This window comes from Podarcis gaigeae (genome assembly GCF_964106915.1).
Source record: "Podarcis gaigeae genome assembly, chromosome: 13".
Taxonomy (NCBI): Eukaryota; Metazoa; Chordata; class Lepidosauria; order Squamata; family Lacertidae; genus Podarcis; species Podarcis gaigeae.
In genome coordinates, this window is record NC_139689.1 from 32,965,003 (window position 1) to 32,981,634 (window position 16,632).

Here is a 16,632-nt window from a genome sequence, read left to right on the forward strand (position 1 = left end):
GGAGGAGAGCAGGTGAAATGGATAAGGCAATGTGGACCGCGTGTACCCTAACTGTGCTGTTGACAAAAACAAACAAAATAATGGAATGGAATGGGAGCGAGAGGTGAGTGCTAAAATGTGACAGTCTGGAAGTACTCCAGGAGAGGGAATTTGTATGCAAAGCCTTTGGAAACAGCTACTCCTCAGGCAAGATCTAGAGCCATACTACAACATTTTGGTGCCTGAGATGGAAAACTTTGCCCCGTGGTATTTGCTGTCTCTCTGCTCCAAGCAAGTGCAGTCTACCACCAATGTTGACAGCGATCACTTAACCTCTCTTCCCTCCCTTTGTGATCCTCCTCTTGTGAATTGGAGAAACAGGGTCTTCTCAGTGGTGGCCCCTCATTTGATGGAATTACCTTCCTAGTGATTTATGTATGCAATTTAAAGAAAACCTGTAACTGCTTTCACAAAGTTAAAATAATGTTATGTTACACAAACACAATGTTCCAGTGATCGTAGAGGCCACAACAGATAGAATTTCCTTTCTGTGTAACTCTTAAAGGTATAGAAGTTCTTTCAGGGCTAGACCCCAACCTAGGAATGGAGAATACATGGGCCTCCAAATGTTGTTGGACTACAACTCCCATCATCCCCACAGAGGCCGATGGAAGCTGTTGTAGAAGATCATCTGGAGGGTAGCAGGTTTCTCATCCCTGCTCTAGCCCTGTTGGTCATTTTGTTTCACACCAGCCAAATCTCCCTTCCCTCTTCCATACTCACTATCCCAGGGGTCCGCAAAACTTTTTCAGCAGGGGGCCGGTCCACTGTTCCTCAGACGTTGTGGGGGGCTGGACTATATTTTTTTGTGGGGGGAATGAACAAATTCCTATGCCCCACAAATAACCCAGAGATGCATTTTAAATAAAAGGACACATTCTACTCATGTAAAAACACACTGATTTCCAGACCATCCGCGGGCCAGATTTAGAAGGCGATTGGGCCGGATCCGGCCCCCATGCACTATCCTCTCCTTTTCTGAGTCCCTCTCTCCTCAACACTCCTTCCTCTCCACCTAGCCACTATTTGCCCATGTGTTTTTTCTAATACATGTTTGACCCGTAGCTCCTTTACCTCCTGAGACATCTTCCCAGCCCACAGCCTGCCTCTCAAAACTACCCCTGTCCCTAGGACCTATGTGAGACTTTAATCACAGCCAAGCTTAAACAATTTCCCCTTCTGGACTGCATTGTTTGATGAGAAGCTGGAAGGGTTTCTCACTGACTTCACTTGCCATAGCAATGTCTGTGAACATTCCATGCCAGCTCAGTCAATCAGTTAGAAACTTCACTGCCACAAGCTCAGGGGAACAAAACCACCTCCGCAGAAAGGGATTGCACCGTAGCTTGGCCTGGGTCCAGCCTTCCTCTTCTTACCCACTGAACAGCAAGGAGAGGGGAACGCGGATTTTCCACCCCTTTCTGACTCTCTAAAAGGTGCAGCGTTCCTCACTCAGTGGTAGTCTCCCTGTTTTTCCATCCTCAAGGTTCAAGGCTCAAGCCTAAGCACTTCCCACTTGAGAAATCAAATGCTCAGCTGCTATGTAGAGTCTAGTCCAAGGGCCAGCAAACTTTTTCAGCAGGGGGCCAGTCCACTGTCCCTCAGATCATGTGGTGGGCTGGACTATATTTTAGGGGGGGGGTATGAACAAAGTCCTATGTCCCACAAATAACCCAGAGATGCATTTTAAATAAAAGGACACATTCCACTCATGTAAAAACATGCCGATTCCCAGACCGTCTGCGGGCCAGATGTAGAAGGCAATTGGGCCGATCCTGCCCCCGGGCCTACCCATGGTCTAGTCTGCCACCCTGGTCTAGAGTAATGAGTGTATCAGTTGACCCAGCCCTGCTTTACAGGCTGCCGAGCGAGACTGGGAGGAAAAGCGAGCAGCCTTGACTCAGTACAGCGCTAAGGATATTAACCGCCTCCTGGAAGAGACCCAAGCTGAGCTTATGAAAGCCATCCCTGACTTGGAGTTTGCGGCCAAGCACAAGCAGACCTCCAGCAGCGGTGGCAGTGGGAGCGCCGCCTCCACCCCAGAGCACAAGCCCTCCAAACCCCAACATGCACAGAAGGCCACAACCAAAATGGACCCCAGTGGCCGCCGCGGATCAGGTAAGGCAGGTGCAGAGCGGTGGGGAGACAGACAGTGCAATGCTCTGTGATGAGGAGCAGTCAAGGCAATGAGGGGGTCAGCTACAGTTTCCAAGATCCTTTGGGAGATAACAGTGATATAAACCTGATTTCAGCGTATGTTGTGGATGTCACCCCAGTCTCTAATCCTTTGTGGGTGAGGTTTATGTATGTTCCTCAAGTCTCTGAGACCTTGTCCTTTATTGCTGCTTCCAGACAGCTGCCCGCAGCTTCCAATGTGCGGATCCACCTGGGCAGAGAGACAATGTGCACCATTGTGTGTGCTGGAGAAAGCTGTGAATTAAATGCATGGCTCCTAACGCTAGCTTTGTGAACCTCCCTAGATGAGTTGACGGTGCCCAGATATCGGACTGAGAAGCCCTCCAAGTCTCCTCCCCCACCCCCACCTCGGCGGAGTTTCCCATCCTCCCATGGTCTCACGACCACCCGTACAGGAGAGGTGATCGTCACCAGCAAAAAGGAATCCAGTTTCATGAAGGTATGACAGGCCAGAGATATCCAGGGGCTCCTCCAGACGACCCGTTCATTCAGCATTAATTCTGCTTTACTTGCACAAAGTTTACACAAAAGTTAGACTTATGTCCAGTCTTCATCCTGACTTGTTTATGGGGCTGTTTTATGACAACAAGCATTCAACCTTCATCCATCCTGATTTGGATGTTTTGTTATTGTTGTTTAGTCGTTTAGTCGTGTCTGACTCTTCGTGACCCCATGGACCAGAGCACGCCAGGCACTCCTGTCTTCCACTGCCTCCTGCAGTTTGGTCAAACTCATGTTTGTAGCTTCGAAAACACTGTCCAACCATATTGTCCTCTGTCGTCCCCTTCTCCTTGTGCCCTCCATCTTTCCCAAAATCAGGGTCTTAGAAGTCTTTTTCTATTAATCATTCCTTCATCATACAGTTTTAAATGCATTTCCTCATCATTTTCCAAACAACTGAAAGTCCGTTCATTAGTTTTCAAAGTGGATTGTATATAACTATCCTGATGTTATTGTGAGCACAAATCATAATGAATGTGCAATAAAAAGGACATCTTGAGGGGCCCGTACATCCGGTCTTTTTTGAGCATTAGTTCTGATTTGTTTGCAGGGTGGTTATACGACAGTGAGCATTCATTCTGTATTCATCCCGATTTACTTGCACATTTTCCCATTAGTCATTCATTCACTGCACACTTCTCAATATATTTCTCCATCTGTTTCCGAACTGTTAAAAGCCTCTTTTTTTAAAAAAAGATGCTATTTTAGGCTGAAATAGCACTTTCATCCACTTCGATTGTGCAAACCTAAATTTCTAGTATGAACATTAATCCCTCCCATAAAACAGGGAGCACTCCCAGTGAACTAGATTTGTCCCATGCCCCCTTCCTCTTTCCCATTCATCACCTCTCCCTTTGCTTGTTCTTCCAGAAAGCCGAATCAGAAGAGCTGGAGACCCAGAAGCCGCAGGTGAAGCTGAGGAGGACTGTATCAGAGGTCGCTAGGCCTGCCTCTACGCCCCCCATCATTGCCTCTGCCATCAAAGATGATGATGAGGAAGACCGGATCATTGCAGAGCTTGAGGTAGGCAGGGCATATGTAAGAAGGAGCCACTTACAAATGGTCCGCAGAACTGCAGAAGCAGTTTTGGCCCCAGTGTGACCGTTTCCATCCATGTCGTTGAGGTGACTCAGTGGCTGCACTGTGGCCAGACTGATAAAGCCCTACTCTAGTGGCCTGTGAAGCCAAGAGATGGACTTCCTAATTTTTTGTAGGGAGTAGATCAGGCATAGGCAAACTCTGGCCCTCCAGATGTTTGGGACTACATGATCCCTGACCACTGGTTCTGTTAGCTAGGGATGATGGGAGTTGTAGTCCCAAACATCTGGAGGGCCAGAGTTTGCCTATGCCTGTAGATTCTAGAATTATGAGAAATTCAATGAGAAACCTGCTAGAGCAGGATCTCCTAAAGCGGAGATTCACTTTGCAGGTTATGTTCTGGCTGATTGTCAGCAAATGTTTGCATCCCTAAGCATGACTTGTGCTTCTAGACATTACACTCAGTCTGCAATCCTGCATTAACCAAATGTTGGACCCCCCCAAAAAAAATTTAAAATCTGGGACATTCTAAAATCTACTCAGAAAACATCTGGTTGCTGTAACTAAGAGGTGAGGAACCTCTCATCATCCCTGACGGTTGGTCATGCTGGCTGAGGCTGATGAGAGCTGGAGTCCGTTCTCTGGAGAGCCTCAGGTGCTCAACACCTCCAGTAAGAGTTGAACAACTAGGGACTAACTGCTTGTTGTACACTATCCCCAAGGATGGGGGAACCTGCGGCCCTTCAGATGTTGTTAGATTCAACTCCCATCAGCTCCACTCAGCATGGTGAAGGTGTGGCTGGAAGGCCGCAAACTCCCTCCAGTCCTGTTCAAAACTAAGTCTCATGAATGAAAGTATTGCACTATTGACAACACTTATTGTCAGGCATTTTCATTAGCTCCATTATGAGGCTGCTATGGAACGAACAGTCCCCATTGACTGGGATTGTCTCATCTGATTGTCTCATCTGATTCATCCCTTCCCATCAATGTCTTGTCTGCAAAAGGTCAGCTTGTGAATTAACACTGTTTGCTGTATCCATTCCTGTGTTGCGGGAGACACCATTCTTTTCCCCAATACATTATTAAAATCATTTGTGCCCACAGCAGAACTGCATATTTTTGAGATGTAAGGTTTCAAATAACTCAGGATAATTACTAAAGGTTTTAGTGGGGGAGGGTGTGTTTTTCTGTGTGTGTGTTTTGAGGGGGTAACCTGTTAATGTATTTGATCTTTCTAATAACATTCCTCCAGTATATAAAACTTGCTTTCTTATGGGATGGCTATATATACATGAAATCTGCACTGACTTAACCATTCCTCCCAAAAGCACAAGATGTACTTCCATGTATTTTCTTTTTACTGGATGAAATATGGTATCATTACAACCATTTATAAAAAAGTTATCTATATAGGTTAATTATGCACAGTTAACATGGCCCTTTTCTACAGATATAAATCCGAAGAGAGTTTGAAATTGACACCTGTAAATCCCTCTCCCATTTGTCTTTATCTTTGTAATCTTCAGGCTCAGTCTCCAACATAATTCCACAGAGAAGACACTTTTGCAAGTAACGTGACATATTAGCAGCTGTTCAAATTTGTCAGATTTCGTGTCACTTAGTTCTCATTGTATTGCCTGAATTTGACTCCTAATTTGTAATAATTTGAATTTCAACCAGAAGCTGATAAGGGTGTGTGTGTGTCAGGAAGTGATTCTACATTTTACATTTCATGGCTTTATAAATGACAGCTACCTCCCTCCCTCCCACCCAGCCCCACACCCCACAGAAAATTGAAAAAACACACCACATTGTTCTCAGATACCTAATCCCCTTGCCATTTGGAAAATGTTTGCAATATAAAAGCGGTGTCAATAGTGTCAATTATTCTCTGTATTTATCCCAAGTTCTAATTAGGGCTTTATATTTTCCATTACATTTCGGACTGATTTGGTTTAATTTTCTCAAATCCGTGCTGCTGGTAGAGTATTTATTTTACATTGTTCAGTGTTTCCCAGTGTTACCTGGGCATCAGCTGAAAATGTCAAAGCTGTATTGTAGTTTTTGGTTGAAGGAAGAACAACAGCAATCTATATTTTGTTCTTGGAGCCAGGTAAATTTGTTCAAACAGGACATTGAATTGGATTAAGTTCTTCTCTATCCCTTGTGAAATTATTGGAGGTACAGTTAAGGGAATGCCACAGCAATGCCTGTGATGTTTCATTTTTATCATAGCAATGCTATCTATCCACACGTAGGTTTTTCTGATGCTCACATTTTTAACCCTCCTGTGTCTTGTTTCCCCTGTTTCCCCTGTTTTTGGACTACAACTCCCATCACCCCTAGCTAGCAGGACCAGTGGTCAGGGATGATGGGAATTGTAGTCCAAAACCAGCTGGAGACCCAAGTGTGGGAAATGCTGTTCTATATGGTTGCTCTTTGAACCATGTGGAGGGAAACACCGGTGGGTTTGGAGTGGAGAAATGGGGATACATTCAGATGATAGAACCCTCATTTAACGCATCTCCACTCTTAAGCTCTCCTCTTCCAGTGGATTTGCATTTTTAGAGAAAGGGTGTTACGAAACTGTTAAGAATGTAAGCGTGCTGTTAGCCATGGGTTAGCCAGACCCAGCTTTTGTCAAATGAATTTTTCAGCTCTTAAAAAATGTCACTTGGACTGCAAAGGAAATGAAAATTAACCCAGAACCTGCAGATATCAGAAATTCACCAGGTTGTTCGTTACTACTGTAAAATGCTGGCAATGTAGTTAGTATAGTAATCAACTTGGAATGGTCCCTGAGTTTAGAAGCAGTTTATGGGGAAATGTTGCCTCCTGGTGGGCATGCTGAGAACTACACTATCCAACTCAATTCTGAGTACAGTATTATGATTTTAACATATTCTCTGAACCATCTTTATGGTAACAGCCAAGACCTCCAAAGGGGGACTTACAGACTTGAGACTGAAAGCCTTATACAATTTCATTTTGATATTTTTTTTAAGCAGAGCTAAGTGTAATATGTAGCATCAAGTGATGGAGCTTGGTGTGATATAGAAATGCAATTCTCCTTCACCTTAGCAAAGCTTGTTAGAATTTAGAATTACTGAAGATCTGGAAGCAAAAATGGCAGTAGATTTGTGGGTGCCAAGAAGGACCCTGAGATCAACTTTCTTCCTTTGTCTCCACACCCCCCGAAACATCACTGCAATGTCTTTTTTATCACTAGTCAGTACAATTGGGCCAATTGGGTGAATGTGCGCTTAAATTTAAGAAAGGTTTATGGTTGGTATTTTAAAAACAAACAAGCAAGTGTAGTTTTCACCTACAAGTGAATTTCAAGGTTTCCTGTCCAGCAACATTGAGGACATGAAAGGGGTGTACTGTATTCCTATTTCTGTGTGTCATTGTCATTCTGTAGCACAGTATACTGTGTGTTACACAGCTGAAAGTGGGTGTTCTCATAACGGTACATCTCGTGATTTCAGCTTTTAGCAAACTATCTGCCTGCAGATCCTTTCTGAAACCGAGGGTATGGCCAAGCCCTGTGGTCAGTTTCCTGGCTGTCAGTTCCACGCCACCCCATAAGCTCGTGGCTATCCTCCTTGAGCCGGAATTAGCAACCCACACTATTTTGTTTTCTGTCTGTATACAGCCCCTCCAAAAAACCAAACCCAAAACAACCACCTTCCATGTTCTGACTTCCTCAGGTATTTCAGAGAAGCTCTTCATTTATTCCTAAGTTCCATTGCGACCAGCTCGCCCCTGCCGCAGACATGTGGCCCAATGGGGCCACCATAGCAGCCGAAGGATGGAAGGTAACACAGCCGTTGCTCGGACGGATCACAACCCCCTTCTTCTCTTCCTTCCCTCTGACCGGCTACCTGCCGTAGCACCTCTAACAGGATTCCTCTTCCTTTTCTGCAGCCCTTTGTTAACTCTTCTGTCTCTTTCTCTCTCTCTACCTCTCCGTACATTAACCAACTAACGGCTCTTTCCCACATCACCCACCTGACACAAGTAGTGTGCGTTGTCCTGACACAACACGGGATCCAACCGGCACTAACCCTGTGTGACTCTTTCGAAGGGACAGGTGTATGATTTGCTGGGCCTCCCCCCAAAGAATGCTGGGAAAGTTTGGACTGGGGCGGAACCGGGAGTGTCGATCACTGTTTAGTTGGGGGTAACTCACTTTTTCTGCTTGCGCTATTATTCCGCCTGCACTTCCAGACAAAGGGATTTCCTGACTGCAATGCATGCCATGCCATTTGGGCGGAGCCTGGGTGCTTGTTCTCACTGCTCGTTTCCAAGTGCATGGATCTGGGGGGGTGAGGGGGGGCGGAGAATGCCACATTCTTATCTCCCCCAACTACAGTGCTTCCGTTCTGGTGTTATCTGTGGCTTGAGTCATATCCTACAAAATCGGAAAAAGTTTTTTATTACTGTTAGTATGCAATATCTGGAAGAGTTCTGGAGATTTGGTTCAGTGTAGAGCAGCCTTTCTCAACCTGTGGTCCCCAGATGTTGTTGAACTACAACTCCCATCACCCCTAGCTAGCGAGGCTGGAGCTCAGGGAGTTGTAGTCCAACAACATCTGGGGATCCACAGGTTGAGAACCGCTGGAGTAGAGAGTGGGATACCATTGAGAATTTGCTGATTTCTCTCAAACTGTCTCAGCGGTGCTCCAGGGAGGTTAGGAAACTGGAGGCAGCGATGCCTCTGAATGCCTGTCGCTGGAAACCACAGGAGGAGAGAGTGCTGTTGCGCATGAATCCTGCTTTTGGGTTTCCCACAGGCATCTGGTTGGCCCCTGTATGAACAAGATGCTGGACTAGATGGGCCATTGGCTCTTCTTATGCCACACCCTCCTCTAGCACAGGATCTTGTGGTTCCCTCCCCTCCACCTCAGGCACCTTCAGGAGCTGCAATAAGTAGAGACCAAATGTTAAGTGAGCTGAAGTGGCAGCTGATAAAATTATCGTATTTTTTGCTCTATAAGGCTCACTTTTCCCTCCTAAAAAGTAAGGGGAAATGTGTGTGCGTCTTATGGAGCGAATGCAGGCTGCACAGCTATCCCGGAAGCCAGAACAGCAAGAGAGATTGCTGCTTTCACTGCCCAGCGATCCCTCTTGTTGTTCTGGCTTCTGAGATTCAGAATATTTTTTTTTTCTTGTTTTCCTCCTCCAAAAACTAGGTGCGTCTTATCGTCTAGTGCGTCTTATAGAGCGAAAAATATGGTACATTGACATGGACTGACAGATGGGTGTGGCTCATGCTGTAGGATCCCATGGGGGAGGACATGTACCTGCAGTTCACATTGGCCGTTGTCCTAGGATATTTTTATTTATCCTAGGAGATTTTTATTTATCTTGCCTCTCACTGTTTGTAGCGTGACTGTTGTGCTTGAGCCCTCTGCTCTACGGATAGCTTTCCTGGGGTATGTGCCTGCTTTCTGCTTGTGGTAAGCTGTGGGTTGGATTCTGTGGGCAAAAGTGCTTGTGGGGAGTTAGATTTGCTTCATGTGCAAGGGGTTAGGATACTTGGCTTCTTCATCGCTTCTGACTTTATTTCATTTCTGTGGGCACACCTACTACTTAAGGTTACCAGATTTTTTTCAATTAATCTGGGGACACTTTTCAACTTCCTACTAAAGAGCTGGATTTTGTCAGGGGACTGATTTGCAAATCCGGGGACTGTCCCTGGAAAACGGGGACATCTGGTAACTACATCGTACTACCAGCTTCCTAGGAATCATAATTTTGCAAGAGAAAATAGAGATCCGCAACAGATATTTCTATCTATATCTTTCTTTCTTTCTTTCTTTCTTTCTTTCTTTCTTTCTTTCTTTCTTTCTTTCTTTCTTTCTTTCTTTCATCTATAAACTACAGTTTCCAGGACTATTTGGGGGAAGCAATCACAGTTAATCTGGAATGATGTTGCATTGTAAATTAGCCATTTGGCTTTGCCTATAAACTATACCTTGAGGTGACTGACAGGGTTTTCTTGTTTGGTAGACATCAAGATTTGGGCTGTCATCCACAGGTATCAAATTTTGGAATGGTGTTTTGCCAAATATCCTTCATTTGGGTCCGACTTCAACAGATCTTGTAGAGGAAATAACTCCACATTGGTGCCTGAAATGTCTGTGATGTTCAGACTAGTTCTTGTGGTGGACCAGGTTTCTCCAATGTGCTGCCCTCCAGATGTCTTGGACTGCAACTCCCATCAGCCTTTGCCAGCATGTCTAGTGTTCAGGGGTGATGGGAATTGCACTGCAAAACAAGAGAGTAGCCCAGATGACCAAACAGGTTGATCTAGGTCCACTATTAAGAACTCATTCGAGTATTGAGCCGAGAAGACGGTTGTTAGCTTTTTTTCATCCAGCAAACTCTCCCGCCTTAATAATTCTTGTCTGAATTTTCCCTTAGGAGTCAGGACTCTCAAAACCTCCATCTGGTTACAATTCCCACCTCCCTCATATTGCCATTTCTGAGTGGGTGTCCAGCTTGACATTTCCTGAATCTCAGCCAGAAGCTGATAAGGGGATATGCAACCCTCGGACCCGTGATCACCAATGCATCAGAGGACAGACAGGAGTCATTGGACGGACTATGGTGGAAACGAGGGAAAGCCCAGAGGTCTTGTTGGGAAAGCTGAAAAAGGATGAAAAGAAGCTGAAAGGAGGCCTGTCCAATAAGGCCTCAACATGCACTCATTCTCTGCCAGCTAAAGTGAAGTCTCGTAGATATCTGCCAGGAGCTGGTCTTATTTGTGACACTGATCATAGGGGAGAAGGAGGCTTGGTAGCATTTGAAAAAACAAAAACTTCATTGGAAGATGAAATTGTTCAACTTGGAGGAGAAGATGCTATATTTGTGAAAGTTTGTGGCAAGCAAGCAAGTAGTCTACAGACAACTGTCCAAGGGATTGGGGCCCATTCAAAAGAAAACGAAGCACCTGTTGTCACACTTGACTATAAGACATTTTCTTCACCAACAGAAGGAGGTGACGTGTTCATAGGGTTGGATAAGAGAAGCAACACTGCAGAATCAAAAAACGAAGAAGCCGATCAGAACACAGAAGATGTTCCAATAGTCTTGAAAGGCCCTGATGTTGCTATTGTACCAATGCAGAGAGGTCGTCTGACGGATGCTTCAGAAATGTATTTTCCCTTGCAGCATCCAGAATCCCCTGGGAATAGAGAAGTCATTGGGTTTGACGCAGCATCCCTGGCTCCTGTTGGTGGCAGCACAGACAAGGACGAGATAGACACAGGTTTAGAAGACAAGCCAAAGGAAAGCACTTCTCTTGATGACATAACCATAAGAAGCCGAGAGATTTGCAAAGACACTTACCAAAGGCTGGACAACCTGGAAGAGACCATCAGAGAACTCGAAATGACTTTCAGTGAAATTAGCTGCCAGACATCTACTGAGCTTATATTTGCTCAAAATCACATTGGGCCTCTGGGCTCAGAAAATGTCAGAAACGGAGAATGGAAGGTGGGCACGCATGTGCCCAAATGCAGCCATGCTGGATCAGTGGTTGTGCAGCCTGACTGCCATGATTTAAAACAGTATGAGGCAAGCAACAGCACACCCAAGACTTCTCCAACCAGCGCTAAACCTCCTCTGCTGCCCAAACCTCGGTTCCTGTTGAACGACGACCCGCAGGTTCACTTGTTTTAAACATTCCTCTTGTTCTGCTGTACCTCTAGATTCCTCCCTGAAAGTCTTCTCTCCTGTCTGTCCTCTCAAGATTTGACCTGCTCTTAAGAGACAAGGTGTGAACCATCTTAGGTCTCTGCAAAATTGTAGATTTAAGTGGAATTTCAAGTCCAGTCTCTCTAGGAAGCCAAATGAGATGCCTGCCACTTGCTTGAGCTACTCTTTCTTTCTGGCTATGGTAATGGCATGTCTTAGTCTGATTATTCACTGTTACTTTCTTCATTCTGTTCATGCTAGTTTATTCTTTTTCCTCAACACTGGCACCGAATCTGTCTCTGAAATGTAGGGAAGGCTGTCTCTTAACAGGAATGAAAGTGCAGCACCCTGTTTGCATTTGTCTTTGAGCTATGTGAACCACAAATGCAAACTAGCCGCACAAAGCCTGGTTGTTGAACTGTCATTGCTGCTTCCCAGCCAAGAAACCTTGGGGGGAAAGTGACTTTTTTTTTGGTAAAGGGGTTTCCAGTAGTGGTTCAACAATCAACCTCTCTTCCCATGGAACTCAGGAAATCGTAGCTCTGTGAGGGGAATAAGGGTCTCCTAACAACTCTGAGCACTATTTATTTATTGTTTATTTATTTATTTATTCATTGCACTTATATACCACCTTTATCTTCCAAGGATCTCGAGGTGGTGTACATGGTTCTCCTCCTCCCCATTTTATCTTCAGAACAACCCTGTGAAACAGTTTAGACTGAGAAGTGGCGACTGGACCAAGGTCACCCAGTGAGCTTCATGGCTGAGTCGGAATTCTAACCGTGTGCTCCCAGGTCCAACACTCTAGCCATTATGCCACACTGTCTCTCTCTCTCTCTCTCTCGTTTCACAAACTGCAGTACCCAGCATGCTTTGGGGGGAGTGATTACTTTTGAAAGTGGCATGATACTGCTTTAAAGGTACAGTACAGATGGGGCCTCTGGTTAGATTCCTTTTAGTGACTTATGGTTAACCATGAGGCCCTGGAGCAATGCCCTTAAAATGGACTTTAGTGGTGATAATTCACACCCTTGTTAAGTTTCTTTTGCACTGCCATAATGGGTAAATGAGCATCGAGGTTGTTAATTTGGCAACCGCCTCCCAAAACTTAGCAGCTGTTTCAAAACCAGAACTCGTAGGAGTTTAACCTCAGTCTCTTCTAGCCTCAAATTTTTCCAGGAGAATGATGTTGCCCAGGCAATGAGTAAAAGATGGCCATATGAAGCTTAAAAAGAAGCAAAATCTGCATAAGATGACATTTGGGCAGTTCTGGTATGAACAGCAATGCTTCCTTGGAAGATCTACCAGGGATATAATGGGAAGACAATCTGCTAGATATCCCAGTCCCAAATTATTTAGGATTTTATACAGCAGCAATTATGTTTTGAAAACAGCTGGGCAGCTGATAGGCCTTGTGACTGTCCTCTCTTCTGCTATTAGTTGACATGCTATGACATCATGGACTACTCATGAACATCCGAACTGTTTAGAGGGGGAAAGTTTTGAGAAGGAGTTTGTAGGAGGCTAGGGGTATGCCTAGATGACCAGAGGAAGAATGTATTGATCCAGGCATGGGGATTAGAGTAGCAGAAGGCCAAGAGGTGATAACTGAAAAAAGAGAGGAAATATTTGATTGAACAAAAAGTCTGCTCAGGATCTTCGGGATTGAGCTGGCTAAATAATCATGATAGTCTATTGTTGTGCCAGGTGATGTACATTCTTAAAAAGAAAATACTCGGCCAATTATTCACCATCTGTTAACACAAGTTACAGAAGGAATAGGTATCTGAAGAAGTGTGCATGCACACGAAAGCTCATACCAAGAACTGACTTAGTTGGTCTTTAAGGTGCTACTGGAAGGATTTTTTTTTGTTTTGACTATGGCAGACCAACACGGCTACCTATCTGTAGAAGGAATAGGGGGAGGGAAAAGAAATTAATCGAAAAAGATATAGATACTTTGACAAGTGCCATGTAATGTAGATGGGCCCTTTAACCAATTGCCAGATGTAAAGACAATTACCAAAATTCAGGAGGGAAAGGTCTCATGAAAGCTTAGCAACACAATGTATGTTATTAAAGAAGTGAAGAATTCCAGCAGTAAGAGGAAGGAAAAGGAAAAGGTGACCTAAATGCCAGAGACAGAGATAAGTGGCTTGAGTGGTGAAACAAGGAAAAAGAAGAGAGAACAAGGAATTAAAGACAGTTCAGAAGAAGAAAAGCAGAGGGGAACAATATGAGAAGAAGCATATGAATGCAAGAGGGAAGAAGCAGACAAATATTGGTAAAGAGATGATGGCAGCAAGGACCTGATGAGATGATGTGCACAGCAAGAGTGAGTCAAGAACAGATGCAAAGAGGACAAGCGTAAGACATCGGAATATATCTCTCAATATAACAAAAAAGAAGTAGGCTTGCATAGAACATCCTCTGCTTTCAGCAGAATGTATTTGTTTGAAATCTAATTAGGGGTTGGATTAAGAATCATGGAGATCGCCATCAAAGCGGCAAGATTCTGTGCATCAGCATGTACTACTAGGAACCGGATGATTAAAGTGCCTTACTAACCAAATAGCCTTCAACAATTCACTCTAGTGTTAAGTACAAATGTGCATCAATGCACTCACATATCCTAGCCCTTTGCCGTGCTGTTAATTCCAGTCTTTCACTGGCCTGGAAACTGTAATTTTGCGTTTCTTTGATTGTAATTTAGTGGCAGGTCCATGATTGTAATAATGAAGATCGATTGGTACTTGTGAACAATTAAAATTCAAGATAACCAAGAGCCTTGGGACTAATAATCACAAATCCAGAGCACAAACCAGCTGAAGTTAAACGCTTCTAATCCAGTTAATGCAATGGGAGAGACAGCCTGTGTGATGCTTAGGTCTCTCCTTCCAGTATTAGTGACTAAATTTGACTATATCATGCCCAGAATACTTTCAAATCATTGCCTTTAGAACAGGGATGGTCAACCCGCATTCCTCCGGATATTTCTGAATAGCTGAATAGTATACCTGAACGAGCATCTCCACCTCCATCGTTCTACCCGGACACTGAGGTCCAGCGCTGAGGGACTTCTGGCAGTTCCCTCACGCAGTTCCCTCACCGCGAGAAGCCAAGTTTCAGGGAACCAGGCAGAGGGCCTTCTTGGTAGTGGCACCCGCCCTGTGGAACGTCCTCCCACCAGATGTCAAGGAGAAAAATAACTACCAAACTTTTAGAAGACATCTAAAGGCAGCCCTGTTTAGAGAAGCTTTTACTGTTTAATAGGTTATTGTATTTTAGCGTTTTGTTGGAAGCCGCCCAGAGTGGCTGTAAAATTTGCATGTTTTAACAGGGCTTTGCGCTACTGGATGTACAAAAGTCTGCTGCCAGGTAACTGCCCTCAAACTTTTGCAGGTGCAAACAGTATTGAAGGTGGGACCACGTGTAACTGTCCTGATGCCATAATGAGCACAAATCATCATGAATGTACAATAAAAAGGACATATAGAGGGGCTCGTACAGCCAGACTTTATTGCACATTACTTCTGCTTTGTTTGTCGGGTGGTTATACGACAACCAGCGTTCATCCTGCATTCATCCTGATTCACTTAGTGGGATGCTTACACATTTTCCTGTTAACCATTCATTCATCCCACACTTCTCAATGCGTTTCTCCATCACTTTCTAACCTGCAAAAAAGTCTGTTTTCTTGTTCTTTTTTTAAGCGGATTAGTTGTGCTAGGGCAACAGAGTGCTTTAATCCACTTTGCAAGCCTAAAGCTCAGATATGTGAATGAATTGCTTCCGCAAAATCCCAAAATAGTTGGGGGGTGCCCTTGTTTGTATTACCCATTATGCAGGGCTGGCCCTGTCTTTCTTCCCAGGACATGTGGTGGTACTGATGAAGGCAGGAACCCATGTCTCATTCGGGATGTCAGTGCATCCCAGCAAAACAGGAGCAGAAATGGTCAATGTTCGCTTGTTCACCCCCTGTCCAGAATGAAAATCAATCTGGCAAATACGATCAGTATTTGCTGTTGTTGTTGTTGCTTTCAGTCTGCAAATGATATGTAATTAATCATAGCCCTGTCCCGCCCGCTTTACATTGTGTTTATTTTGCATTGAAATGCATGGGGTAGAATAACGTAATGGCAACATAATTTATACAATTAAAGTATGCAAGCTACATAATATCACTGCAGCAGACAGCAAGGTGAATAGCATAATTTGCTATGGAAGATGAAAGGCAGTGGAACAGAAACACTGTTGCTTGCGACTTTTGCAGGGTGGAATTAAAAACAATGCCTTCTTGCATCCCTGTGTCTGAATGGTGCAGCAACACTTTTCAAAATGATGTACATAACTGAAGAGGGCTCACCTGGGCTCTCCTTCAAGCAGCATATCTTGAGTTGGCATTGAGCTTCCAAGTTAGCTAATTTCAGGATTTGGGGGAGGATGAGGGAAAGCCATTCCACTTGCTTCCAGACTTGAACTTGGAATCCTTTACTAAAGCTTTGTCTGATATTGGTATTGCTTTGGTATTGCTTTAAATTGTTCGTCATGGACTCTATTGCTGCTTAAATGGTTTTTGGTATATATTTAGAACTAGTTGGTTCAGGCCTCTAACGTGGGGGTGAGGTGTGGTTAACTGATTTTATTATTAAGCACGGCTGGTCTGTGGGTTGGGACCAACTACCCTATATGGATTGCATGTGCTGGGTCAGGCCAAATGTGTGGAGAAATCAGTATGCTAAAAATAAAACCCTTTCCCATTCTTCCTTTACTTTTGGCTATTCAGCTCTCTGGTTTAGACCCTTCTCTAACCCTTCATCCAGTGCTTTCTGCTCCCTGAACCTCTAATGAATTTCCAGGCTAGCAAAGAAAAGGGGGGCAAGAAGATCAAATGGGTAATTAACCCCCAATTTCTATTGTGATTTGATTGTGATAGTGTAAGACTGTTGTTCTGTAATTTTGTAGGTCTATAGCAGCAACAAATAACTCTTTTTCTGTCAGGGGAAAGGAGCTCCGTAGCTATGATATATATATTGGGACACTGGTGGTGCTGTGGTCTAAACCACTGAGCCTCTTGAGCTTGCTGATCAGAAGGTCAGCGACGGGGTGAGCTCCCATTGCTCTGTCCCAGCTCCTGCCAACCTAGCAGTT

General features: G+C 44.4%; 1 protein-coding gene across 30 annotated transcripts in view; it reads left to right on the top strand.

The window, feature by feature from the left end:
• The window catches only part of SRCIN1 (SRC kinase signaling inhibitor 1), a 330,260-nt gene that overhangs the window by 296,113 nt on the left and 17,515 nt on the right, over window positions 1-16,632 (top strand). For 19 of the 30 annotated variants that reach the window (XM_083708601.1, XM_083708616.1, XM_083708612.1 and 16 more), the window contains 5 exons: window positions 1,899-2,157; window positions 2,520-2,674; window positions 3,607-3,759; window positions 7,488-7,595; window positions 10,207-11,451. In XM_083708601.1, coding sequence (XP_083564727.1) covers window positions 1,899-2,157; window positions 2,520-2,674; window positions 3,607-3,759; window positions 7,488-7,595; window positions 10,207-11,451 — 1,920 coding nt within the window. Of the gene's footprint in view, window positions 1-1,898; window positions 2,158-2,519; window positions 2,675-3,606; window positions 3,760-7,487; window positions 7,596-10,206; window positions 13,264-13,401; window positions 13,703-16,632 lie in introns of those variants that run through there. The other 11 variants (XM_083708609.1, XM_083708604.1, XM_083708607.1 and 8 more) reach the window with 3 other exon arrangements.